Source organism: Moschus berezovskii, chromosome 2 (assembly GCF_049115385.1).
Source record: "Moschus berezovskii isolate FMDL1 chromosome 2, NW_MosBer_1.0, whole genome shotgun sequence".
In the NCBI taxonomy this organism is placed as follows: domain Eukaryota; kingdom Metazoa; phylum Chordata; class Mammalia; order Artiodactyla; family Moschidae; genus Moschus; species Moschus berezovskii.
Genome location: NC_142461.1, coordinates 75,230,614 through 75,256,099, shown reverse-complemented (window position 1 = coordinate 75,256,099; position 25,486 = coordinate 75,230,614). Strand labels below are relative to the sequence as shown.

Below are 25,486 nucleotides of genomic sequence, written 5' to 3'. Positions count from 1 at the left end.
TCAGAAAGTTCTCATGTAAAATTATAAAATAACAAACCACAAAAGATGTATGATTACATATATTTATAAAATAAATAAAAATACTGTGCAGAAAAGAGTTAACATAGCAGGCCTAACACTGAGAAAGGATTACTTGCAAGGATAGTCCCTGGTTTGGCATCTGGGAACTTGAATTTCAGGAGGGTTCCTATTATTCCCTGTGCCTAAATTACCTGTGTCAACAACATGGTTAATGGAAACATCTGGTTTCCTTCTGGTAGATGCTAGCCAGAGGGTGCCTATATGACCAGTCTCTGATTAAAACTTCTAAGTGCTGAGCCTCTAGTGAGCTTCCCTGGCAGACAGCCTTTCACACATGCTGTCACAATTCAATACTGGGGGAATTAAATGTGTCTTGTGTGACTACATGGGAAGATGAAGTTTGTCCTTCATTTGCTCTGGACCTCACCCCATATGGCTTTTCCCGTTGCTGATTTTTGCACCATATCCTTTTGCTTAGTAAATAAGCATGAGCACAGCTATAGATTGAGTCCTACAAGTTTTCCTAGCAAATCAACTTGAGGGTGGTGTTGGGGGGGATCTGCTGCATATATACACACCTAATTCATACATATGAAAAATGGCCGGAAGCACATATAGCAAGCTGCTGTCAGTGATCACCTATGAGTAGGTGATTATAAATTTAGTGATTTTTTTTTCCTTCTGTCTAGATTCTGACCTCACTTGTTATGTTTGGAGAATATAGAAGTCAAAAGGGTCAATTACTTCACTTCTCTGCTCTTTGGTGATGCCTGACTAACTGGCAACTCCAGTCTAACAATCTGAATCTGTAAGCACAGTTAGGAATTCACAGTGGGCCAGCACTCCACAACAATGCAGTGTTGTAACCTGGGTTATGACCAGACAACTAGGCAGGCTTGGCTCAAGGCTATTTTCTGAGCCTGGTTATACAATGGTCCCAGTTAAACATTTTAGTTACTAAGTATCTATCCAATAAACTGATTTTTTGCTTGAATTAGAGTTGACTATTACAGTTTGCTGGGTTTTTGCCCATTTTTACATTTTTTTCTGCACTGAACATGAATTTATTATTCATAATAAAACTAATTAAGGTAAAAAATGACCACAAATAATATGTGATATATTGTTTAAATGATTATCCACTACTGAATTTTTAAAAGTATGAACCTCAAATTCAATTCCTAAGCTTTTATGATTAAGTCCTCTCCTCTCCCTCTAACTATAGAAAAATTTCTTTGACAATGAGACAAGATACTGAAAAAGGCTCTTCATTTCCTCTTTCACTATTAAAGATGTCTTTTCAAAAGCATTGTGCCCACAATATTTGCTAATCACTGTTTGATTTAAATGGTGTGCCACATGCACCATTTTACCCTCAACTTATTTCTATGTCTTTCAATCACTTGTTCCTTTGCTGACTGACTCCTCATCACAATATAGATTTGGAAGGAATATTTAATAATTAAAACCTTCACATTTCTATCAAATCAGTTTATTGTTCTCCCCCTAAAATTTTCTCTAAGTAAAATTCAAATAAATGACCCCACTGGAGGCCACAATTATATCTGTATCCACCCCCACACCGTTTCTTACTTGCTCACTACATTCTAGCCATGACAGCTACCTTTTGTTTCCTTCAGTAGACTTTCCAAGCTCTTTCCTGCATCAAGGTGCTATGCTCAGGCTCTTCCTTGCACCTGGAATGGTCATTCTCTCATTCTCTGCCTGGCTAAATTCTTCCCTAATTGAGACTCAGAATAAATACCCCTTCCTTTGAGAAGACTTTACTGATGGCATACAAAGCTAAACTAGTCACTCATTTTACTGTCAATACTTCCTATACTTTTCCTTCAAATTATCCCATAATTTATAATTCTAAGTTTACTTAGGTGATTAGTTCATCTATTTTATTTAATTAGACTACAAATGCGGAGAAGGCAGAATCTGTCAGTTTTTTACTTACTTCAGTATCTTAGCATAGTGTCTGGCACATATAATAAATATCAATTTTAAAAGATGTCCACTTTACTGTCTCCCTTAAGTGAAGTTAAAAGTATTATTATTTCTACATTTAAGTGACAGTATTAAAGAAGGCAAAAGGAGAAGAGGGTAGCCGAGGATGAGACGGTTAGACGGCATCACTGACTTAATGGACATGATGAATTTGAGCAAACTCCAGGACATAGTGAAGGACAGGGAAGCCTGGCGTGCTGCAGTCCATGAGGTCGCAGAGTCGGACACAATTTAGCAACTGAACAACAAAATGTGAATATATATTTTAAAATAACCAAACAGTTTAACAAATGAGATAGTTTTTATATCAGCACCATTTATGTTTTCCAAATATTTTGCTATCAGTGATGAAGTTTTCCAACCCCTACATTTTCTCGTGAAACAATTGTTTTCATTCTTTTTAAGTTCAGGAGTTCTTCTAGAAAAGCAACTGTTTAATCTATAAGGTCACCCTGTGTCTCTTATTTAAGTCTTAATTTTGAAAAAGTGGCCAGGAAAAATGCAAAAAATTGTTAACTCTGGGTGATGGACACATGAAAATTTGTGTTATATGACAATGTGTGCTTTTCAATATTTAAAATGTTTCCCCAAAGTAGGCCAAGAATCACTTCTATAATGATTCTTTATACATTAAGTGTATTAATATACACTTAATTACATTAATGTATTAATATAATTATTGTATAACACATTACATTAATGTATTAGATTAATATACACTTAATACATTAAGTGTATTATATATGTTTTACATATTACTTTAAGCCCTCTTTTACCTCCTAAGTAAGAGGAAAAAAAAAAGATGGACAGATTATTACATGTAGGTCTCTATTTCCAGTACTACATTCTTTCCAGGAGGCTGTAGTATTATAAAACACAGTAAAATCAACATCAAATAGAATTTTAAAAGTCCCATAATTCAAATGATATAATGAAAGTCACACCTAATGGGATCCTCACAGGCACCAAATGGTAACTTGCCGAATTCCAGGCCTCCCACTTCCCCTCCTACAAGGGCATCTATATCTAAACAAGAAAAAAAAAAAAAATTTCCACAAGTTAGCCAAAAGTGGAGAAATAAGAATTTAAATTTAGTTATGTCAACCTTTTGAGAGATCACAGATTTAAAACTGTCTACATTAAGACACAGCAAGTTAGAGAGCAAGCTGTCAGATATTAGACTTCCTCCAAGAATGTTAAAGTTAAAAAAAAAAAGGAAAGTTACAGTAAAAGGATACGTTTAATCCCTGTTTGTAAAGTGCTGTATTCAAGTCTGCATTCTAAATTTTACCCTTCTGAAACAGTCCTTAAATACTATTCAAGAGAATATTATTCTTATAAATTTTAAAAATTTTCTAAGTATGTGATTAATGTCATCTAAAAGAACAATTAAATGAGTATTAAAAAATTTAATCATCAACCTACATTCATCATTTTGCTGTTAATAATTTCAGAATAGCCCAAATTAGTCATCATTAATAAAACTTTATTTAAGCTGATAGTACATGGAAATATCTGAAGCACAGAAAAGAATTTCCATTCCATTATGAATGATAACTGAGATTAGAGGAAAATTTAGAAGGTAAATCACCCCTTAGTTTCACCCCTTTTGAAGAAGTAATAAACACTTGTAAAAGATGTCAAAAAGATTTGTCTTCAAAGTAATACAAATGGTTGTTTTTAATTATTCACACAACACTGTGAATTACTAAAGTCTACTGTTGAGTTATGAACACTTACAGATGCACTAAAATCATGTTTGACAAATACCTACACCCTAACTAAATTATTAAAATTGGCATTAAATATGGTTCATATTTACTTGAGTCAGTAAATTTTCTCAAATCAATTCATTCCACTTTTCCTACTAAAGAATGCTTACAACAGAGATCAAAATCACTAGTTTTATTGTAAAATGTGAATTAACTTCAAAATTTATAATAAGCACATGTTTAAAATCAGTGAGCTAGGGCTTCCATGGTGGCTCAGTGGTAAAGAATCCAACTGCCAACATGCAGGAGGCACTGGTTTGATCCCTGACCTGGGAAGATCCCATGTGCCACAGAGCATCTAAGCCCATGCACCACAACAAGAGAAGGCATGGCAAGGAGAAAGTAGCCCCGCCTTGTCACAACTAGAGAAAAATCTGAGCAGCAACCAAGACTCAGCACAGTCAAAAATAATTTTTAAAACTCTTAGCAAGCTAAAAAATATTACTGGACTATAACCGTACAAAACTTTAATTAAATTAAAAGATGAAAATCAACATTGTAGGATGACGCAACTTGGAGTTTGACCAAGATTTAAATGTGAACTTTAGCACTTGGTGACCATGTCACCTTGGGTCAGTTCCTTTTGTTTTCTAAGAAAAATAATACTTGTCTCAAAAAGTGAAGTGAAGTGAAGTGAAAGTCATTCAGTCGTGTCCTACTCTTTGTGACCTCATGGACTGTATAGTTCAATGGAATTCTCCAGGCCAGAATACTGAAGTGGGCAGCCTTTCTCTTCTCTAGGGGATCTTCCCAACCCAGGGATCGAACCCAGGTCTCCCACATTGCAGGTGGATTCTTTACCAGCTGAGTCACAAGGGAAGCCCAAGAATACTGGAGTGGGTAGCCTATCCCTTCTCCAGTGATCTTCCCAACCCAGGAATCGAACCAGGGTCTGCTGCATTGCAGGCGGATTCTTTACCAACTGAGCTATGAGGGAAGCCTCACTTGTCTCATAAGTAAATGAGAATTACATGAAACAGTACATAAAATGCACAGTGTCCAACCCATATTACATGCTCAGTCTCTTACCCTTAAAAGGGAAAATATTAAAAATTTATGTGACTTTCAATCCACTGAGGAAGAAGTTAATATTTTGATACTCATTTTTAAAAACTTGCAATAGAACATTAACAAAGGCCTTATTGGCAATCAGAACTATAATGTTAAGATTCTGATTCCTGGACTTCTTAGATCATCAACAGACCATACTATCTGGGGAAATCTTTAAAATCTGACTATTAATAGAATGGCTTTTGAAAAAAGGGAAAGGAACGTTGGAACTGAAACTTCAAAACTAGAAGCCAACTATAAATTGCCTGGTGGGTTTTGTTTGAGAACTAAAATTACCAAAACAAACATTTGAGTCTTCTAATATAAATCTCAGTTTAGCTTTAATTTCCCTCTGCTATAGTTTAGATGCAGTTCTTTTATTGCACATTAAGAATTTCAAATTATTCAGTAGTATATGAAATAGTAGTAGTACATATAACCACCAAAAGCTAAATGTACTATGTTAATATTAGCATCATCCTAAAACTATCAATTTACTATTTTCAATCTTATAAAAAACAAACCAACCACTTGGAACAAAAATAAACAGTAAAGAATATTATTTTATTATAATGTAATTCTCTCTGAGGGAGGTAAAATGAAAAATGTTTTTAGGCTAATAAAATCCTTCTATGATTTATAAGTTGATACTAAATTTCTTACTAGATATACTTGAATATAATTACACTTATATGTGAGAGAAACCTCACTTACTTAGGCTAAATGTCCACCAGCCTGAGCTTTTCTAAAACTTAGGTAATGTCTGTTTATATCTGTGTCCCTGGCAGGAACAAATTTATAGGCTAAAAATTAATGACTACTAAATGAATCGGTACATCAATGGCTAACGAGGTAAAATGATTTTAATTAATTTCTATAAAAACGCAAGTTAAAGTAAAATACTCTACAGCTCTTCCCAGCATATGTGTATATATACATTTCTTTTTTTTCTTTTCTGCTTTCCTTATTTAGCTCTCTTCTTCAAATTCTACTCTCTACAAGGTTCTGTGCACGTCTGTTCTCAGCATAGGAGAGAGGTTTCTCGTCTTATATTCTGAAAGCAGACATTTTAATCATTCATTACGTACTAATTTTCAGTATACAATGTTCCATAGCAAGGGAATGCTTTATAAATAATATTTTTTTCAAAGACAGATTGTCAAGTAGAGAGTAACTGACAATTAGAGTAATCGTCTAGAGTAATTCTAGAGTTGTCTCTAGAACAACCTACAATTTTCAAGAGAAAAAAAGTGATAAGGGCAACACTATATACATTAAAAAATGAGTTACAAGTATTTCAAACAATTGAAACACACTGTTGAATACTTTTAATTTCTGAATATAGTTCTAAATTATCTCACCCGGAGGTTGCTGAGGCCAAAAATACTGCTGCCAATCCTGAAGTACATAGGTAAACCGTATAGCAATATTAACTGGAGGCAATGGAGTTAAAGGACATCCCTAAGAAGTAAAAGCAAAGACAATATCATGAAATGTTAGTACCCTTGTAATACCAGACCCAAATTTCAAACTATTAAATAGATGAATTACTACCTTTATGACATGGGGATTTTCAGATTATAGTGTTAGATATTGACACACAGAAACCAGCCATAAAAAATGTATGTATAACATTCTAGCCATTAAAAAGTAAAACTAAGTCACTGAAGTTATTAGAGCCAAAGGTGTGGAATTTAGGAAATCATTTTCATAGGGGAAATTCTCACAGCCTAAAACCTCAAGAGATAAATTAATGCCAGAGAACAAACTACATTAAAATAAAGCTGCTTAACTCCTTGACATAAATCATAGCAAGATCCTCCATGACCCATCTCCTAGAGTAATGGAAATAAAAACAAAAATAAAAGGGACCAAATTAAACTTAAAAGCTTTTGTACAATGAAGGAAAGTACAAGCAAGGTGAAAAGACAACCCTCAGCATGGGAGAAAATAACAGCAAAGGAAACAACTGACAGAGGAATCATCTCCAAATTATACAAGCAGCTCATGCAGCTCAATACCAGAAAAAGAAACAATCCAATCAAAAATTGGGCAGAGGACCTAAACAGACATGTCTCCAAAGAAGACAGGGCCAACAAACACATGAAAAGATGCTCAACATCACACATTATTAGAGAAATGCAAATCAAAACTACAATGAGGTATCATCTCACACCAGTCAGAATGGCCATCATCAAAAAGTCTACAAACAATAAATGCTGGAGAGGGTGTGGAGAAAAGGGAACCCTCATGCACCGTTGGTAGGAATGCAAATTGGTAATCGCCACTACAGAAAACAGTATGGAGATACTTAAAAAAAACTAGGAATAAAACTACTATATGACCCACCAATCCCACTACTAGGCATACACCCTCAGGAAACCATAACTGAAAAAGACACATCTACCCCAATGTTCACTGCAGTCCTATGTACAATAGCTAGGATATGGAGGCAACCTAGATGTCTATCAACAGATGAATGGATACAAAAGTTGTGGTACATATACACAATGGAATACTCAGTTCAGTTCAGTTCAGTCGCACAGTCGTGTCCAACTCTTTGCGACCCCATGAATCACAGCACGCCAGGCCTCCCTGTCCATCACCAACTCCCGGAGTTCACTCAAACCCATGTCCACAGAGTCGGTGATGCCATCCAGCCATCTCATTCTTGGTCGTCCCCTTCTCCTCCCGCCCCCAACCCTTCCCAGCATCAGAGTCTTTTCCAGTGAGTCAACTTGTCGCATGAGGTGGCCAAAGTATTGCAGTTTCAGCTTTAGCACCAGTCCTTCCAATGAACACCCAGGATTGATCTCCCTTAGAATGGACTGGTTGGATCTCCTTGCAGTACAAGGGACTCTCAAGAGTCTTCTCCAACACCACAGTTCAAAAGCATCAATTCTTCGGTGATCAGCTTTCTTCACAGTCCAACTCTCACATCCATACATGACCACGGGAAAAACCGTAGCCTTGACTAAACGGACCTTTGTTGGCAAAGTAACGTCTCTGCTTTATAATATATTATCAAGGTTGGTCATAACTTTCCTTCCAAGGAGTAAGCGTCTTTTAATTTCATGGCTGCAATTAGCATCTGCAGTGATTTTGGAGCCCAAAAAAATAAAGTCTGACACTGTTTCCACTGTTTTTCCATCTACTTCCCATGAAGTGATGGGACCAGATGCCATGATCTTTGTTTTCTGAATGTTGAGCTTCAAGCCAACCTTTTCACTCTCCTCTTTCACTTTCATCAAGAGGCTTTTGAGTTCCTCTTCACTTTCTGCCATAAGGGTAGTGTCATCTGCATATCTGAGGTTATTGATATTTCTCCTGGCAATCTTGATTCCAGCTTGTGCTTCTTCCAGCCCAGCATTCCTCATGATGTACTCTGCATATAAGTTAAATAAGCAAGGTGACAATATACAACCTTGACGCACTCCCTTTCCAATTTGGAACCAGTCTGTTGTTCCATGTCCAGTTCTAACTGTTGCTTCCTGACCTGCATACAGGTTTGTCAAGAGGCAGGTCAGGTGGTCTGGGATTCCCATCTCTTTCAGAAAGTTCCACAGTTGATTGTGATCCACACAGTCAAAGGCTTTGGCATAGTCAATGAAGCAGAAATAGATGCTTTTCTGGAACTCTCTTGCTTTCTCCATGATCCAGCGGATGTTGGCAATTTGATCTCTGGTGCCTCTGCCTTTTCTAAAACCTGCTTGAACATCTGGGAGTTCACGGTTCACATATTGCTGAAGCCTGGCTTGGAGAATTTTGAGCATGACTTTACTAGCATGTGAGATGAGTGCAACTGTGCGGTAGTTTGAGCATTCTTTGGCATTGCCTTTCTTTGGGATTGGAATGAAGACTGACCTTTTCCAGTCCTGTGGCCACTGCTGAGTTTTCCAGCTGGCATATTGAATGCAGCACTTTCACAGCATCATCTTTCAAGATTTGAAATAGCTCCACTGGAATTCCATCACCACCACTAGCTTTGTTCCTAGTGATGCTTTCTAAGGCCCACATGACTGCACATTCCAAGATGTCTGGCTCTAGGTCAGTGATGACGTTATCGTGACTATCTCTGTCGTGAAGATCTTTTTTGTACAGTTCTTCTGTGTATTCCTGCCACCTCTTCTTAATATCTTCTGCTTCTGTTAGGTCCATACCAATCCTGTCCTTTCTCAAGCCCATCTTTGCATGAAATATTCCCTTGGAATCTCTAATTTTCTTGAAGAGATCTCTTGTTTTTCCTATTCTGTTGTTTTCCTCTATTTCTTTGCATTGCTATAAAAAGGAATGCATGAGTCAGTTCTAATGAGGTGGATTAATCTAGACCCTATTATACAGAGTGAAGTCAGAGAAAGACAAATGTTGTATATTAACACTTATATATGAAATCTAGAAAGATGGTACTGATGATCGTATTTACAGGGCAGCAAAGGAGATAGACATAAAGAACAGAATTTTGGTTACAGTGGGAGAGGGAGATGGTGGGAAGACTTGAGGGAGTAGTACTGAAACATATACATGATCAAATTTACAATAGATAGCCAGTGGGAATTTGCTGTATGATGCAGGAAACCCAAAGCCAGTGCTCTGTGACAATCTAGAGAGGTAGGACGGGGAGGGAGGTGAGAGGAAGGTTTAAGAGGGAGGGGACATGTGTATACCTGTGGCTGACTCATGTGGATGTATGGCAGAAACCATCACTATATAGTAAAGTAATTATCCTCCAATTAAAAATAAAATTTTTTTAAAAAGAAATAAACTTTCAAAAAAAGCTGTTTAAACTAATATCAGGAGTAGATATTATATTCTATTAAGTAAAATACTATTTCAAAATATCTTACACAATTTTAATTACACAAATATAATTTCTTACTAGTCTGTTCAGCCATGCTCAATGTAAAAAAAAATGTGAATCATTTTTTAAATAAACTAAAACTGCTATAAAATGTAAAACTAGGTTTAAGATGTCTTTTTTCCATTTGAAATGAAAATAAACTCAAAGCTAGTCTTGAATATTTAACTAGAATGTTAGACTGTGACAAATGGTCACTCATGCAAAATAGTTTATATTAATGAATCAGAAAATTAAGATCTATCTTTATACTCATTAATAATAATAAAAATTAATAATATCCAAACATCTCATGATCTCAGCTTCCCTTAATAATGGTTAAGCTATATTAATGTGGAATAGGAATTAAATATGCATAGGCATGACCTAGTGAGCTTGTGAAAACCCAGATTCAACAATATCCTGTATATCTACCCAGTATCCAGGTGTTTCTGATACTGTGGTCAGAAGAAATAACACAGACCCTTTAGCTCAGCAACAGCAGCTAAAAATGTCATCATTAACTTTAACTGAATATAAACTCAATCTCAAGATAGCTGCCAAAAAAAGAGCTAATTCAGTTTTGGGCTTCTGTGTCCTATAGAAGCAAAGTAAGATTCTAGCTGGTCAGAAATAATTACTTTTTACTTAGGTTTAGGTACCAAATGAGCATTCACCAGTAATTCTAGACCAGCATGGTCACTCACCTAGAGCCAGACATCTTGGAATGTGAAGTCAAGTGGGCCTTAGGAAGCATCACTACGAACAAAGCTAGTGGAGGTGATGGAATTCCAGTTGAGCTATTTCAAATCCTGAAAGATGACGCTGTGAAAGTGCTGCACTCAATATGCCAGCAAATTTGGAAAACTCAGCAGTGACCACAGGACTGGAAAAGGTCAGTCTTCATTCCAATCCCAAAGAAAGGCAATGCCAAAGAATGCTCAAACTACTGCACAATTGCACTCATCTCACACGCTAGTAAAGTCATGCTCAAAATTCTCCAAGCCAGGCTTCAGCAATATGTGAACCGTGAATTTCCAGATGTTCAAGCAGGTTTTAGAAAAAGCAGAGGCACCAGAGATCAAATTGCCAACATCCGCTGGATCATGGAGAAAGCAAGAGAGTTCCAGAAAAACATCTATTTCTGCTTCATTGACTATGCCAAAGCCTTTGACTGTGTGGATCACAATCAACTGTGGAACATTCTGAAAGAGATGGGAATCCCAGACCACCTGACCTGCCTCTTGACAAACCTGTATGCAGGTCAGGAAGCAACAGTTAGAACTGGACATGGAACAACAGACTGGTTCCAAATAGGAAAAGAAGTACGTCAAGGTTGTATCTTGTCACCCTGCTTATTTAACTTATATGCAGAGTACATCATGAGGAATGCTGGGCTGGAAGAAGCACAAGCTGGAATCAAGATTGCCAGGAGAAATATCAATAACCTCAGATATGCAGATGACGCCACCCTTATGGCAGAAAGTGAAGAGGAACTCAAAAGCCTCTTGATGAAAGTGAAAGAGGAGAGTGAAAAGGTTGGCTTGAAGCTCAACATTCAGAAAACAAAGATCATGGCATCTGGTCCCATCACTTCATGGGAAAAAGATGGGAACAGTGGAAACAGTGTCAGACTTTATATTTTTGGGCTCCAAAAATCACTGCAGATGCTAACTGCAGCCATGAAATTAAAAGACGCTTGCTCCTTGGAAGGAAAGTTATGACCAACCTGGATAGCATATTAAAAAGTAGAGACATTACTTTGCCAGCCAAGGTCCGTCTAGTCAAGGCTATGGTTTTTCCAGTGGTCAGGTATGGATGTGAGAGTTGGACTGTGAAGAAAGCTGATCACCGAAGAATTGATGCTTTTGAACTGTGGTGTTGGAGAAGACTCTTGAGAGTCCCTTGGACTGCAAGCAGATCCAACCAGTCCATTCTAGAGGAGATCAATCCTGGGTGTTCACTGGAAGGACTGATGCTAAAGCTGAAACTCCAATACTTTGGCCACCTCACACAACAAGTTGACTCACTGGAAAAGACTCAGATGCTGGGAGGGGTTGGGGGCAGGAGGAGAAGAGGACGACAGAGAATGAGATGGCTGGATGGCATCACCGACTCGATGGACATGAATTTGAGTGAACTCCAGGAATTGGTGATGGACAGGGAGGCCTGGCATGCTGTGATACATGGGGTCGCAAAGAGTTGGACAAGACTGAGTGACTGTACTGAACTGAACTGAATCCTAAATATCTTTCTATAAGCAATATATGTTTAAAAAAAAATTGCAGCATTTTCTTATTTTTTTAATTTTCAAAATTTGTAAACCTTCAGAAAGTCTGCAAAGCTAGCATAATGAAGAACCACATGATTTTTTTGACTGAAACTTTTGAAAGTAAATTGAAAGCATCATGGCGATTCACCTCTAAATGCTTCAGCATGTAATTCCTATGAACAAGGATATTATCCTATGCAACCATAACACAATTATCACACTCAAGAATTTTAACACTGATATTATTTTCTAATATATAGTCCTTATTAAAACTGTCCCACCGTCCCAATTGTGTCCTTCAGGGCTATTTTGCTGCGATCAAGGATCACACACTGCCTTTAGTTGTTACATCACTTTAGTCTCTTTTAAGCTAAACAACTGCCAGCCTTTGTATTGCCTATCATGAAAGTGCTATTTTTAAAGAGTTTAGGACAGCTACTTTGTAAAAGAGTAGCACAGGCAAGTCCTCCATATCTCTGTTATAGTGTTTTTAGAGAAAAATAAAGATGTATTGAGCACATCCAAGTTAGCCCTGCTGCCCTCAGTCATAGCATTATAAGCCTGATTAATTTTAAACATCAAATAGACCCTTGGGGGGAAAAGAGCAATTCAGAACCCAAAGAGTTCACATCTTAGTTGCTCATAGAGTCCCAAATAAGCAGCTACATAGACTCCCACTCACATGAGGGAGGGTTGGCAATATTACTGTTAGAGAAAAAGGAATATAAAGAGTTAACACAGTATCTAAATGTTAACCAACCAAACAACCAAAACCAGTTTTAGTGTTTGCACACTAAAAACTAACTGGATATTTGTTTCTTTAGATACACACAGTAATTTTCATAATCGATTACATCTTTCTTCTAAGTAATTATATTATCAATATTAGAGAGAAATATTTCTATGAAATCAATAAAATTACTAAATTACTACTTTTATCTGGATTCCAGATAAGACAAAGTATCAATGCCAACTCACAATCTTTGATTTGAAGATATCCAGCAGACCTGATAAATGAGTATACTGATTTGGCACTTTTCGAAGATGAACCATTTCAAAATCAGTTCGGACACCAGGACCCTGACATTCACCCACATACATTCTTCGCCATTTGTGATGAATCTGCACGAAGAGTGGCACCTGGCTGTAGGATATAATTAACAAGAACAGACTGTAAGTTCATTAAACAGTGAATAGCTTCTAAATCTCGCTTTACAGTGTAACATTATTTTAATCTCAAATATTTAAAGAAATAAACAAGGAACATTCCACAGACATATTTATAGCAAAGGCATTATTAGTTTCTTTTCTCCTTACACTAATAAACTGAAGAAATTATCATCAAGTAGCACTGTACAGTCAGAAAATTATTTTTAAATGGCGGAAAAATCATAAAAAAAGCTGAATGAAAATTTTCTTGAATAAAAGTGATCCTACCATACTAGATTTTCAAGGTCATATTAAACTTGATTCACAGGTATTAAACAATACAAATTAAACCTACATCAGTGGTGAATTATATTTTACTTAATCATTTGAAGATATAGTTGTTCCTCCTTATTCAAAGATTTCCATATCTCCAAATTAGCCTACTCACTAAAATCAATCTTAACTTCAAAAATCAATACTTGTAGCACTTTCAGTCATTTGAAAACATGTGCAGATAAACAAAAAATTCAAGTTACCTGAATGCATAGTCCTAGTTGAGGCTGAACAAGGTGATGTTCTGTTATCAAGTTTTAAAATTAGATTTTTTTTGTATCTTTAAAATTATTTTTAATTGGAGGATAACTGCTTCACAGTGTTATGTTGGTTTCTGCTATACATCAACATGAATCAGCCATAGGTATACATATGTCCCTTTCCTCCCACCTCATCCCACCTCTCTAGGTTGTTACAGTGCCCTGGGTTGAGCTCCCTAAGTCACACAACAAATTCCCACTGGCTGTCTATTTTACATATGGTATATGCTTCGGTGCTACTCTCTCAATGGTCCCACCTTCTCTCTCATTGTGTCTGTTCTCTATGTCTGCCTCTCCATTGCTGCCCTACAAATAGGTTCACCAGTACCATCTTTCTAGATTCCATATGTATGTTAATGTATGATACTTATTTGTTCTTCTCTTTCTGACTTACTTCACTCTGTAGAACAGGCTCTAGGTTCATCCACCTCACTAGAACTGACTCAAATTCATTCCTTAGAACTGACTCAAATTCATTCCTTCTCATGGCTGAGTAATATTCCACTGTGTATAGGGACCACAACTTCTTTATTCATTCATCTCTTGATGGATACCTAAGTTGCTTCCACGTTCTGATTTTGTGTCAAAATTTAAATAGATTAAACATTTGGAAGCAAAATACAAAAACAGTACAATTTATTCATTTTAAATATTCATGTAATATTTCAGGAAGTTTCCCTTTAGATATGCTTTCCCTTAAGATTTTGTTGTGCTAGTCCTTATATATCATATTCCAACATAATAATGTACAAATACTAATCCTATATTAATAAAAAACCTAACATTTAATAAGCAGTTTCCTTCATAAATTTTAATTTAAAATAGTTCTTAAAACTCATGTCTAGATGTTTTGAAATGTCCACCTACCAGCCAGTGTTTCCCAAAGCAATAGACACAGAGCTCAGAAGAAGATTGCACTTAGATTCACTGAGGACAGCATCATTGTTTGCAGCAGGTGCTATCACCACAAACTCCCGGAGTCCATACCTTAAAAAAAAAAAAAAAATCACTGCCATTAAACAGGCAAAAATGTCAGAACACAAAAATCTATTATTTGGGAAACATGAAAAATATTTCCCTTAAAGAAAGTTAGGTTTGAACCCCAGATCTTTCTTTCTTTCCTTCTTAAATGGCAACTGAACCTGTAACAACCTGAATTTCCTTCATTTGGAACAAAATTCACATCATTCATCTACTATTTTCTCTCCATTCTTTACAAATTAGCAGTGATTTGCTGAAATTACAAAGAAAAAAAATTAAATAACCAGTTTTATCTTAAAAGTTAGGTTTCAAAAATAAAACGTGAAAGCCAGCACTGACTTCTTGCATTAATTAGCTGATAACATTAAGTCCACTAATGTGGAGAGATAAAGTTTAATAGATTCCCTAAATGTCAGGAAAATAACTATCAGTCATACTTTGTGCTGACTAAGTTAAGAACGTGATTTACTCTTGTTTTTCAGTCGCTAAGTTGTGTCTGACTTTTTCTTTTTTTGGCGACCCCATGGACTGTAGCCCACCGGCTCCTCTGTCCATGGGATATCCCAGGTAAGAATATTGCTGTGGGTTACCATTTACTTCTCCAGATTTACTCTAGTATCATAATTAAAGAATTATTATATTCTTTCACTAACACATAATTAGATAGGAATCACAAAATTATCAGAAAATGGCTTACTCTTGCTATGGTATCTTACTATAAAGGAAACTTCTCATTTAGTTGACAAGTCCATTAAAAACCATAAATCAGCAGCCAAAATTTACAAAAACATTAAGGTCATACTGGTAATCTTGCCTCCTGAAAATTCCTGTCCTATTCACTCCCCGTTATGTTTTTATTTAACAGTATTTTTAATATAAATTTATAAAAGGCATTACTCATTTGCCTATTTTAACTCTACACAAACAGTTATGAATACTTCTATGAACAGTCTCAAGAAATTCCCCAAAACAGCAGGAAAAAAAGATTTAAAAAAATTTTTTTAAATCCAACCATAATCAGTTTACTGTTTAGATGACAAAAGTTTATTTCATCTTCTCACCTCTCCTCCACCCTCCTATCCCTGAAATCAAAATTAGTTATGTAGAAGTAGCATCAAATACTGCAAAGAATCAGGAGCTGTGATTTTTAGGCTCTAAATCTATTTACATAGTTTTTTTCTTTCTTTTATTAATATCCTTGGAAGAAAGAAAACAAAAGCACTTATTTGCCTCGGTATCCCCAGGAACTATAGTGAAACCGCTGTCAATAGTTCTTGGTCCTTCTTCCAGAACTGTTCCATCTGTCCATTGACCCATCTATCCTCAAAAAAGATTAGATTAATATACTATCTGTACCTTCTTTTCACAGGCTCATCTCCCCTACTGGTCAGTCCTTTGTTTCCAGTTTTATGCTACTGCAACAATACTGCAACAATTTCTACAGGGTATAACTGTGGGATAAATTCTTAGAAGTTCCTGGATAAAAGAACATCTTGAACATCTTTAACATTGATAGCTGTTGCCAAACTACCTTCTCCCTCCCCATACACATAAAATTGTGCCAGTGTATACTCCTGTTCACAAGAAATAAGCCAAAGTGAACTGCTTCCTATTTATCTGCAATAAAATTCAATCCTCAATGTCTTTGTTTCCACTACCTGGAATGTTATTCCTACTCAACAGTCATCATGGAACATCAATAGATTCTTTTTTTTTTGAAGATTTATCTCAAATACCACCCCATTACCTCTGTTAAATATGCTCTCTTCTTTTATTTCAAATGTATTTCCCCTATCACTATTATCTTTGAAATATCAATGCATACAGGTACTCAACAGCTACATGAAAAGATGCTAAACATCATTAATCATCAGGGAAATACAAATCAAAACAATAAAGACATAAAACCTTATATCTTTTAGAGTGATTATCATCAAAAAGAAAGAAAAACTATTGGCAAGAATGCAGAAAAAAAAAGGGAACCCTCAAACACTGTTGGGGGGGATATAAACTGGTGCAGCCAGTAGAGAAAACAGTATGAAAATGTCTCCAAAAATTTTTAAATGGAACTACCTTATGACCCAGCAATTCTATTTCTGGGTATTTGCTGATTGCAGCCATGAAATTAAAAGACGCTTACTCCTTGGAAGGAAAGTTATGACCAACCTTGATAGTGTATTAAAAAACAGAGACATTACTTTGCCAACCAAGGTCCGTCTAGTCAAGGCTATGGTTTTTCCCGTGGTCATGTATGGATGTGAGAGTTGGACTGTGAAGAAAGCTGATCGTCGAAGAATTGTTGCTTTTGAACTGTGGTGTTGGAGAAGACTCTTGAGAGTCCCGTGTACCGCACGGAGATCCAACCAGTCCATTCTAAGGGAGATCGATCCTGGGTGTTCATTGGAAGGACTGATGCTAAAGCTGCAACTGCAATACTTTGGCCACCTCATGCGACGAGTTGACTCACTGGAAAAGACTCTGATGCTGGGAAGGGTTGAGGGCGGGAGGAGAAGGGAACGACCGAGGATGAGATGGCTGGATGGCATCACCGACTCTGTGGACTTGAGTCTGAGTGAACTCCGGGAGTTGGTGATGGACAGGGAGGCCTGGCGTGCTGTGATTCATGGGGTCGCGGAGAGTCGGACACGACTGAGCGACTGAACTGAACTGAATGTACAACATGGTGACTACAGTTAATAATAACTGTACTGTGCATCTGAAAGTTGCTAAGAGAATAAATCTTAAAAATCTTAAAATTTCTCATCACAAAAGAAAATTCTGTAACTATGTGGACGAATATTAACAGGACTTATATCCTACATACCACACCCTCTGCTCACAAAAGAGTTATAAATTTATATTTGGACATAAGTGTCTGCTAAGATTAATGTATCATTTCTATGACTATTTTTAAAAAATAGCAATTAATCAAGGGACTAAATTTCTAATGAGGGTTTCAGGATTAGCCATTAGAAGGTATTTAAAGGATAGGTATAAAAGGAGGCAGAGAGAAGCAGTCAACAAGTCACATCATTAAGATTCCCTTATAGCTCAGTTGGTAAAGAATCTGCCTGCAATGCAGGAGACACAGGTTCAATTCCTGGGTGGGAAAGATTCCCTGGAGAAGGAAATGGCAACCCACTCCAATATTCCTGCCTGGAGAATCCCATGGACAGAGGAACTTGGCAGGCTATAGTCTTATGGGGTCACAAAAGTCGGACACGACTAAACCACCACCTTGCCTAGACTATAAAACTTGATCATGAAACTGTAAGCAAGTGCCTGTGTCCCTGTCTTCTGAAGAAAGAGGCTTTCATTTTCATCTCTCTTTATACAACCTTTGATAAAGTTGTATAAGTAAGTCTATGAAGAAAGGAAACTTCAACAAATGCTGTTGGGACAACTAAATATCCACAAGCAAAAAAAGAATATTATACAAAAATTATACAACTTGAAATGGATAAAAGCTCTAAATATAAAATGTAAAACTTTAAGAATAAAACAAAGAATGGCCACATAATCAAAGTTAATGTCACTAGTGACTAAATCATGACAATATGACCTTCTGATATACAATAAAGAGGCACGTCACATTTATGATCTTTTCTTTCCAAAGTCATAACCCAAATGTAACCATAAATTTTTTTTTTTACTTCAAAAAATATTTTAACGGATACATGTTAAAATTGAGCTCCTTTGCTGTTTTCCTGAAACTACCACAACATTGTTAACTGGCTATACTCCAATACAAAATAAACAGTTTAGAAAAAAAAAATTTTTTTTTTTAATTTTTAAATCTCTCGAACTGAATGAGATTCTACAAAATTCCTGACTAGTACCCCTCAAAGTTCCAAGTGATCAAAAATGAGGAAAGACTGAGAAATTTTCACAGGAATGTAGACTGAACAATCTAAGGTGACATGATAACTAAATGTAATGCAGTATCCCAGACTAGATCTTTGAATAGAAAATGGATGTTAGTGGAAAAACTAGTTAAATAAAATTTGACTAATGTACCTGACATGCTGTAGTCCATGGAATCGCAAAGAGTCAGACGTGACTTAGAATAGAGACTGAACAACAACAATGTACCAATGTTTTAACTAATGCACCAATGTTGGCTTTTCAGTTTTGACACACATATCACGGTAATATAAACTAACAACAGGGAAAATTGAGAGAAGGATATCTTGGAAGAGTTTGTAACTATCTCTATAACTTTTCTATAAACCTAAAATAAACCACAAATTTTTTAAAGTTTATATATATATATATTTTTTTTTTTAAATTAGGAGAAAGCTTTCTGATCTCATGCACGTGTTCTCAGACATGGCACCAAAAGCATGATTCATAATGTAAAAAACTGATAAACCGAACTGCATCAAATTTTAAAAACTTTATTCTGGAAAAGACACTAGTAAGAGAATGAAAAGATAACTACTATCTAGAGAAAATATTTGTATTTAGAATATATTAAAAAACTCTCAAAACACAACAATAAGAAAACAACTCAATTAAAAAGTGGGCAAAAGACTTACAGACATTTCACCATAGAGTATATTCACGGCAAATAAACACATGAAAGATATTTAAAATTAAAATTAGGATGAGATATTCGCATTCTAACAACACATCTGTCAGAATAGCTAAAACTAAAAAAACTGACACCAAGTGCTATTGTGGATACAGAGCAACTGAAACTCTCATATGCTGTTATTGGGAATGCAAAATGGTACATCACTTTGGAAATCAGTTTGGCTGTTTCATATAAAGTTAAATATACACTTAGCATGTGACTGGGCTTCCACGTGACTTAATCACACCCTAGGTACTTACCCAAGTAATCTAAAAACATATTTTCATATAAAAGATCTACACAAAAATATTTACAGCAGCTCTATTCATAAATGTTCAATCTGAGAAATAAATCTATTATCCCTCAACAGGGGAATGAGTAAACAAACTATGGTATATCTCTACAGTAAAATACTACTAATAGAAAGGAACAAACCATTGATACAAAATTACTTCAAATGATCTCAAAAGTATTATGCTGAGTGAAAGAAGACAGTCTCATACGGTTACTATTTTATTCCATCTCTATGAAACTCCTGAAAGGTCAAAACTTACAATGACTAAGAACATGTTAGTGACTGCCAAATATTAGAATGGAGAAGAAGAGTTTGGGGGAGGTTACAGAACTATCTTATACTCTGTAGTAGCAACTTTAAAAACTAAAGGGGACTTCCCTGGTAGCCCAGTAATTAAGAATCCACCCTGCAATGCAAGGGACATTGGTTCAATTCCTGGTTGGGGAACTAAGATCTCACATGCCCCCAGGTCCATACTGCAAAAAAGATTCCAAGTGCTGCAACTAAGACTCAACACAGCCAAATAAATATTTTTAAAAACTTGTATACAAATGCACATGAAAAAAAGAAAAACCTGAAAGTGTTAGTCACTCAGTTACGTCTGACTTTTTGCAACCCTATGTACTGTAGCCCTTTAGGCTCCCCTGTCCATGGGATTTTCCAGGCAAGAATATTGGAGTGAATAGCTATTCCCTTCTCCAGGGTTCTTCCTGAGCCAGGGATTGAACCTGGGTTTCCTGTATTGTAGGCAGATTCTTTACCATCTGAGCCACCAGAGAATGTACATGGTACCATTATTTTCACTCTAATGGCAGAAAGCGAAGAGGAGATAATGAGCCTCTTGTTGAGGGTAAAAGAGGAGAGTGAAAAAGCTGCCTTAAAACTCAATATTCAAAAAACGAACATCAAGGCATCTGGTCCCATCACCTCATGGCAAACAGATGGGAAAAAAGTGCAAACGGTGACAGATTTTGTTTCCTTGGGCTCCAAAATCACTGCAGAGTGAGTGTAGCCACAAAATTAAAAGATACTTGCTCCTTGGAAGAAACGCTATGATAAAACCTAGACAACGTATTAAAAAGCAGAGACATCATTTGCCAACAAAGGTCTGTATAGTCAAAGCTATGGTTTTTCCAGTAGTCATGTATGGATATGAGAACTGGACCATAAAGAAGGCTGAGAGCTGAAGAATTGATGCCTTCAAATTGTGGTGCTGGAGAAGACTCTCAAGAGCCCTTTCGATTGCAAGGAGATCAAACCAGTCAATCCTAAAAAAATCAACCCTAAAGATTCACTGGAGTGACTGATACTGAAGTTCCAATACTTTGGCTACCTAATGCGAAGAGCCTACTCACTGTTAAAGACCCTGATTCTGGGTAAGACTGAAGGCAAGAGAAAGGGGCAGCAGAGGATGAGATGGTTAGATTGCATCACAGACTCAATGGACATGAACTTGACCAAACTCTGGGAGATAGTGAAGGACAGGGATGTCTGGTTTGCTTCAGTCCGGCAAAGAGTTGGACACAACTTAGCAACTAAACAACATATGTGTTAAAGTTCAGTGAACATCAAAAAACAGTCCAACTTACTGTATGTTAATTTCTAAAATAAAATTTTATAAAAATGGGAACATTAAAAAACTATTAACAAGTGATTTTCATTAATACATAAATCACTAAGAAGTGATTCATTAATCTAATACAAAGAAAGATTTCATGAATTCACTCAATGAATATTTAACCATGGACTATGTCAGTACACTTTTTTGAAATATTAAAAAGCTGAACAGAAATTATATAACAGCATTGCAATTTTTATATATATATATAATGTCTTATTATCTTATTAAATCCTCACAAATACTATCAAAGGCACTTATTATTTATTATTTTGACTTCACCAACTTAGAAACCAAATCAGCAAAATTAAGTTTTGCCCAAAGTTGCTGAGGTAATAGGTACCTGAGCTAGAAATTAAACATTAGTTTGTCTAATTCACTGCCTGGCCAAATAGTAGATCAATTAATGCTGAATAAAGGAATGTAAATGCAAACTCTATGACACCATGATGCCTTCTGATATATTTTGTCATATTAAATGTATGTATTTATATTCTGAAAGATAAGAGAATCTGGATGGGGACTTCCCTGGTGGCTCAGTGGTAAAGAATTTGCCTGCCAATGCAGGAGATAGGTGTTCAATCCCTGGTCCAGGAAGAGCCCACATGCCAAGCAGCAACTAAGCCCATGCACCACCACTACTGAGACTGTGCTCTAGAGCCAGTTAGCCACAGCTACTGAAGCCCACGTGACCTAGAGTCTGTGCTCCACAATAAGAGAAGCCATGGCAGTAAGAAGTCCACACATTGCAACTACAGAGTAGCTTCTCCTCACGGCAACTAGAGAAAAACCTGCACAGTAACAAAGACCCTGCACAGCAAAAATAAGTAACAATAATAATAATAAATAATGGGACTATTTATGAAACATTATCCAGTTTACTGCATAGGCAAATAATTTTATGTGTCACATAATCTACTTGATATAATAATCACAAGGGAATGAAACACAGATTATCATTCTTCCCCTTCCTTAGAAATTCTTTAATTAGAAAAAAAAAATCAAAAGACTGACTCAGGCCAACAGAGTAAAGTAAAACCAATATACAAATTTCCTTTAACTAGGTCTTCTTTCTTGACCATATACTTATGCTTGGGACATTTTGGTGGTAGTATGTTTTAACACTAACATCTCCAAAATAAAGAAATGCTGTGAATAAATGAAAAAATTAAAAGAACTTCAGAGAGATTACAAGACTTTTTAAATGTGATACTCTTAAATTAACACACCACATTTATAATTAAGACACAACTGAGTTTTGATGTTATAACTGAGATCAACATTTTATGTCAATTCAATTTTCAACAATATATATGAAGCTTTCTATATTTAATTGTTCTATGCTAATCATCAGAATCATAGTTAGGTACAACCTAGACTATGACTACTGTGCAAAAAAGAGCTACCCTCAGTAGCAGTCACAGGCCTACTTGCAAGCCTGACCTTTGACTGGTATTTGGGTTGGGTACTTGGATTTGAGGAGGGGTCACATCATTTACCCTAACTGATAAAGAGTTATTGTGCCTAAACTGTACAAACAACATGGTTTAAACAGCAGGTTTACCTGCTTTCCTTCTAGGAGTCTGAAATTTTCTTATGTCACAATCAGAAGGAACCTACATGACATGTCACTAGTTAAAAACCTGAGAGAGCTGAGCTTCTAACAAGTTTCTCTGGTAGACAACATTTCCTATGTATTGTCACAACTTGTTGCTAAGGGAATTCAGTATGCCCTGTGTGACTCCATTAAAAAAGGACTCTTAAACACTTGCACTTCCTCCAAACTTTTCCTCAGGCACTTTTCCCCTTTGCTGATTTTGCTTTGCATTCTGTCACTGTAAGAAATCCTGGCAGTAAGAGCAACTATCAATACATGCTGAGTACTGAGTGAATTCCCAGCAAATCATCTATCTTGCGGGCAGTCTGGGGGCCTCCCTGACATACATTCTAAAAGTTATCTGTGTAAAATGTATACTTACCATCTTACCAGGCAATGTGCTCTGGGAGGAAAGTCATTATTCATACACAGCAAATCTTGCATAGATTGTGGAATAACATCTACAGAAACATTTGATAATGAACAAGTGAGTACATTCATTCTAAGACAGAATTTCAACATATAATTTAAAGACATCATTCTATAACACATCTTGCTATTCCATGTAGTTTTGCCATTGCTTAAGGATTTATATCTAGGGCTAAAGTTAAACTTTGAAAGGAGACCGATGTCTCTCTCTCGCTCTCTCTTTTCTTAAAAAAAAAAAAAAAAAAAAGAAGTCAGTCTATAAAATATATATATATATATCATTCCTATGTTTATAGTATTTTCCATTCTTCTAAATCATGACTCAAACAATTCTTCATTCCTTACTAGAAAGTCTTGGCTTTTTTGTTCTTCTTGGCATGCCCTTGTCTTTATTTTTCTTCAAAATTTATATGTAGAGTCTATCAATTCTATGGGCTTCCCTGGTGGCTCAGAGGTTAAAGCGTCTGAATATCACCTCCCATAGCTAGCCTTTGTTCATCTCTAGCCATCTTAAATATTCTTGTAAAACCACTAAGCAGCTTCTCCTTTATAACCCATATATCTGGAAGTACTTGCATTACAATCTGTAATAAGATACTAACATCAATGAGCATTATTTATACTTGAAAATACACAATAAGTTCAAAGCATAAAAGAAGTTTATAAAAATACTTCCTTTTGCTATACAGCTATACTTGCTTAGCAAATTTGTATTTTTTTAATCTGTAAAAAGAATAGGAGAATACTAATAACTTGATGCTCTACTTAACTAAAGCAATAAGCAACTCAAATGATCAGTACTCAAAACTTCTGACCTCTGATAATATAGTTTTAAATGTGTATCTCCAAATTAACTGAGCTGATGATTTGCTTCTAACTTCTACCCTTAGTTACAGCTTCGATCACAACCAAATTAAAACTGCCAAACACATACACATATGCAGCAATAATGCCTTAACTATCTTAAATTCATTAATTATCTCTCATCATTCCAGTCTCCTTTGTCTATCTCAGAAACTCTGAGATAGACAATAGCTTTTCCTTATTACAATAAGGAAAATAGCTTACAATAGCTTTTCCTTGATGTATGTTTTCTCTACACATTAACGACACCCAAGATTTCTATACCTTGAACAGTTTCCATCATTAATCAGAATGCTGGACCCAGAAATCGCTAGGCTATTATTAGGCTTCCACTAGCTGCGTATATTGGAGAAGGCAATGGCAAGCCACTCCAGTACTCTTGCCTAGAAAATCCCATGGATGGAGGAGCCTGGTAGGCTGCAGTCCATGGGGTCGCTACAAGTCAGACATGACCGAGTGACTTCACTTTCACTTTTCACTTTCACACACTGGAGAAGGAAATGGCAACCCACTCCAGTGTTCTTGCCTGGAGAATCCCAGGGACGGGGGAGCCTGGTGGGCTGCCGTCTATGGGGTCACACAGAGTCGGACACGACTGAAGTGACTTAGCAGCAGCAGCAGCTGCATATATTTCCCTCTTCCCCTTATTCCTAAAGTATACATACTCATATTCTGGTTTATTTTATTTTGTTGTATAATTGTCTTATCCACATGTATACATGGTCAAATTATCTATCCTAGTTTATGAATCTAAACACAGATGCTATCTAATTGTTTTGTGAAAATAATATATACAACAGAAAAGGTAATATAATTTTATTCCTATGTAAGAAAAGGTACAAAATATTTCAGGCTTACACTTAGAAATGATATTCTGTTTTGACCATCAAAACTTGAACACTCATTGTGCATAATTATTTTCTGAGTGAATGAAAGAGTATTTGACCAGATTCAAAATTCACACTTTTTAATACCTTGCTCACTCACTGTTTTATACTAGCACATCTCAGAACAAAGATTTTGGATAATGTGACCTATTAACAACTGTAAGCACCATCTAACATGGGGCCAGGTACTGTAACAGGTACTTTATTTCAATAGGAAATGCAAAATTTAATAAAATTAAAATATTAACTCAGAATTAGAAATTATTCTATTTCAAGTTAGTAATAAATTATGAGATTATTATATTAAAAAAGACTATTTTAACATGGATTCTTCTCTTAAAATAACTGGTAATATATGTATGACAAATTGGGAGAGTATGACTGACATATATTCACTACCATGTGTAAAATAGCTAGTGGGAAGCTGCTACAGCAAAGGGAGCTCAGCTCCATGCTGTGATGGTATAGGGGGTGGGATGGCAGCAGGGAGGAGGAAGTTCAAGAGGGAAGGGATATATGTATACATGTAGCTGAT

General features: G+C 36.0%; 1 protein-coding gene across 4 annotated transcripts in view; it reads right to left on the bottom strand.

Annotated features, from left to right (window-relative positions):
• RAB3GAP1 (RAB3 GTPase activating protein catalytic subunit 1) overlaps window positions 1-25,486 on the bottom strand; it is a 119,314-nt gene that overhangs the window by 43,245 nt on the left and 50,583 nt on the right. For all 4 annotated transcript variants that reach the window (XM_055397585.2, XM_088829066.1, XM_088829061.1 and 1 more), the window contains exons 5-9: window positions 23,154-23,232; window positions 14,572-14,691; window positions 12,941-13,106; window positions 6,218-6,317; window positions 2,979-3,060 (exon numbers count right to left, since the gene is read on the bottom strand). In XM_055397585.2, the coding sequence (XP_055253560.2) occupies window positions 2,979-3,060; window positions 6,218-6,317; window positions 12,941-13,106; window positions 14,572-14,691; window positions 23,154-23,232 (547 nt within the window). The remainder of the gene's footprint in view (window positions 1-2,978; window positions 3,061-6,217; window positions 6,318-12,940; window positions 13,107-14,571; window positions 14,692-23,153; window positions 23,233-25,486) is intronic.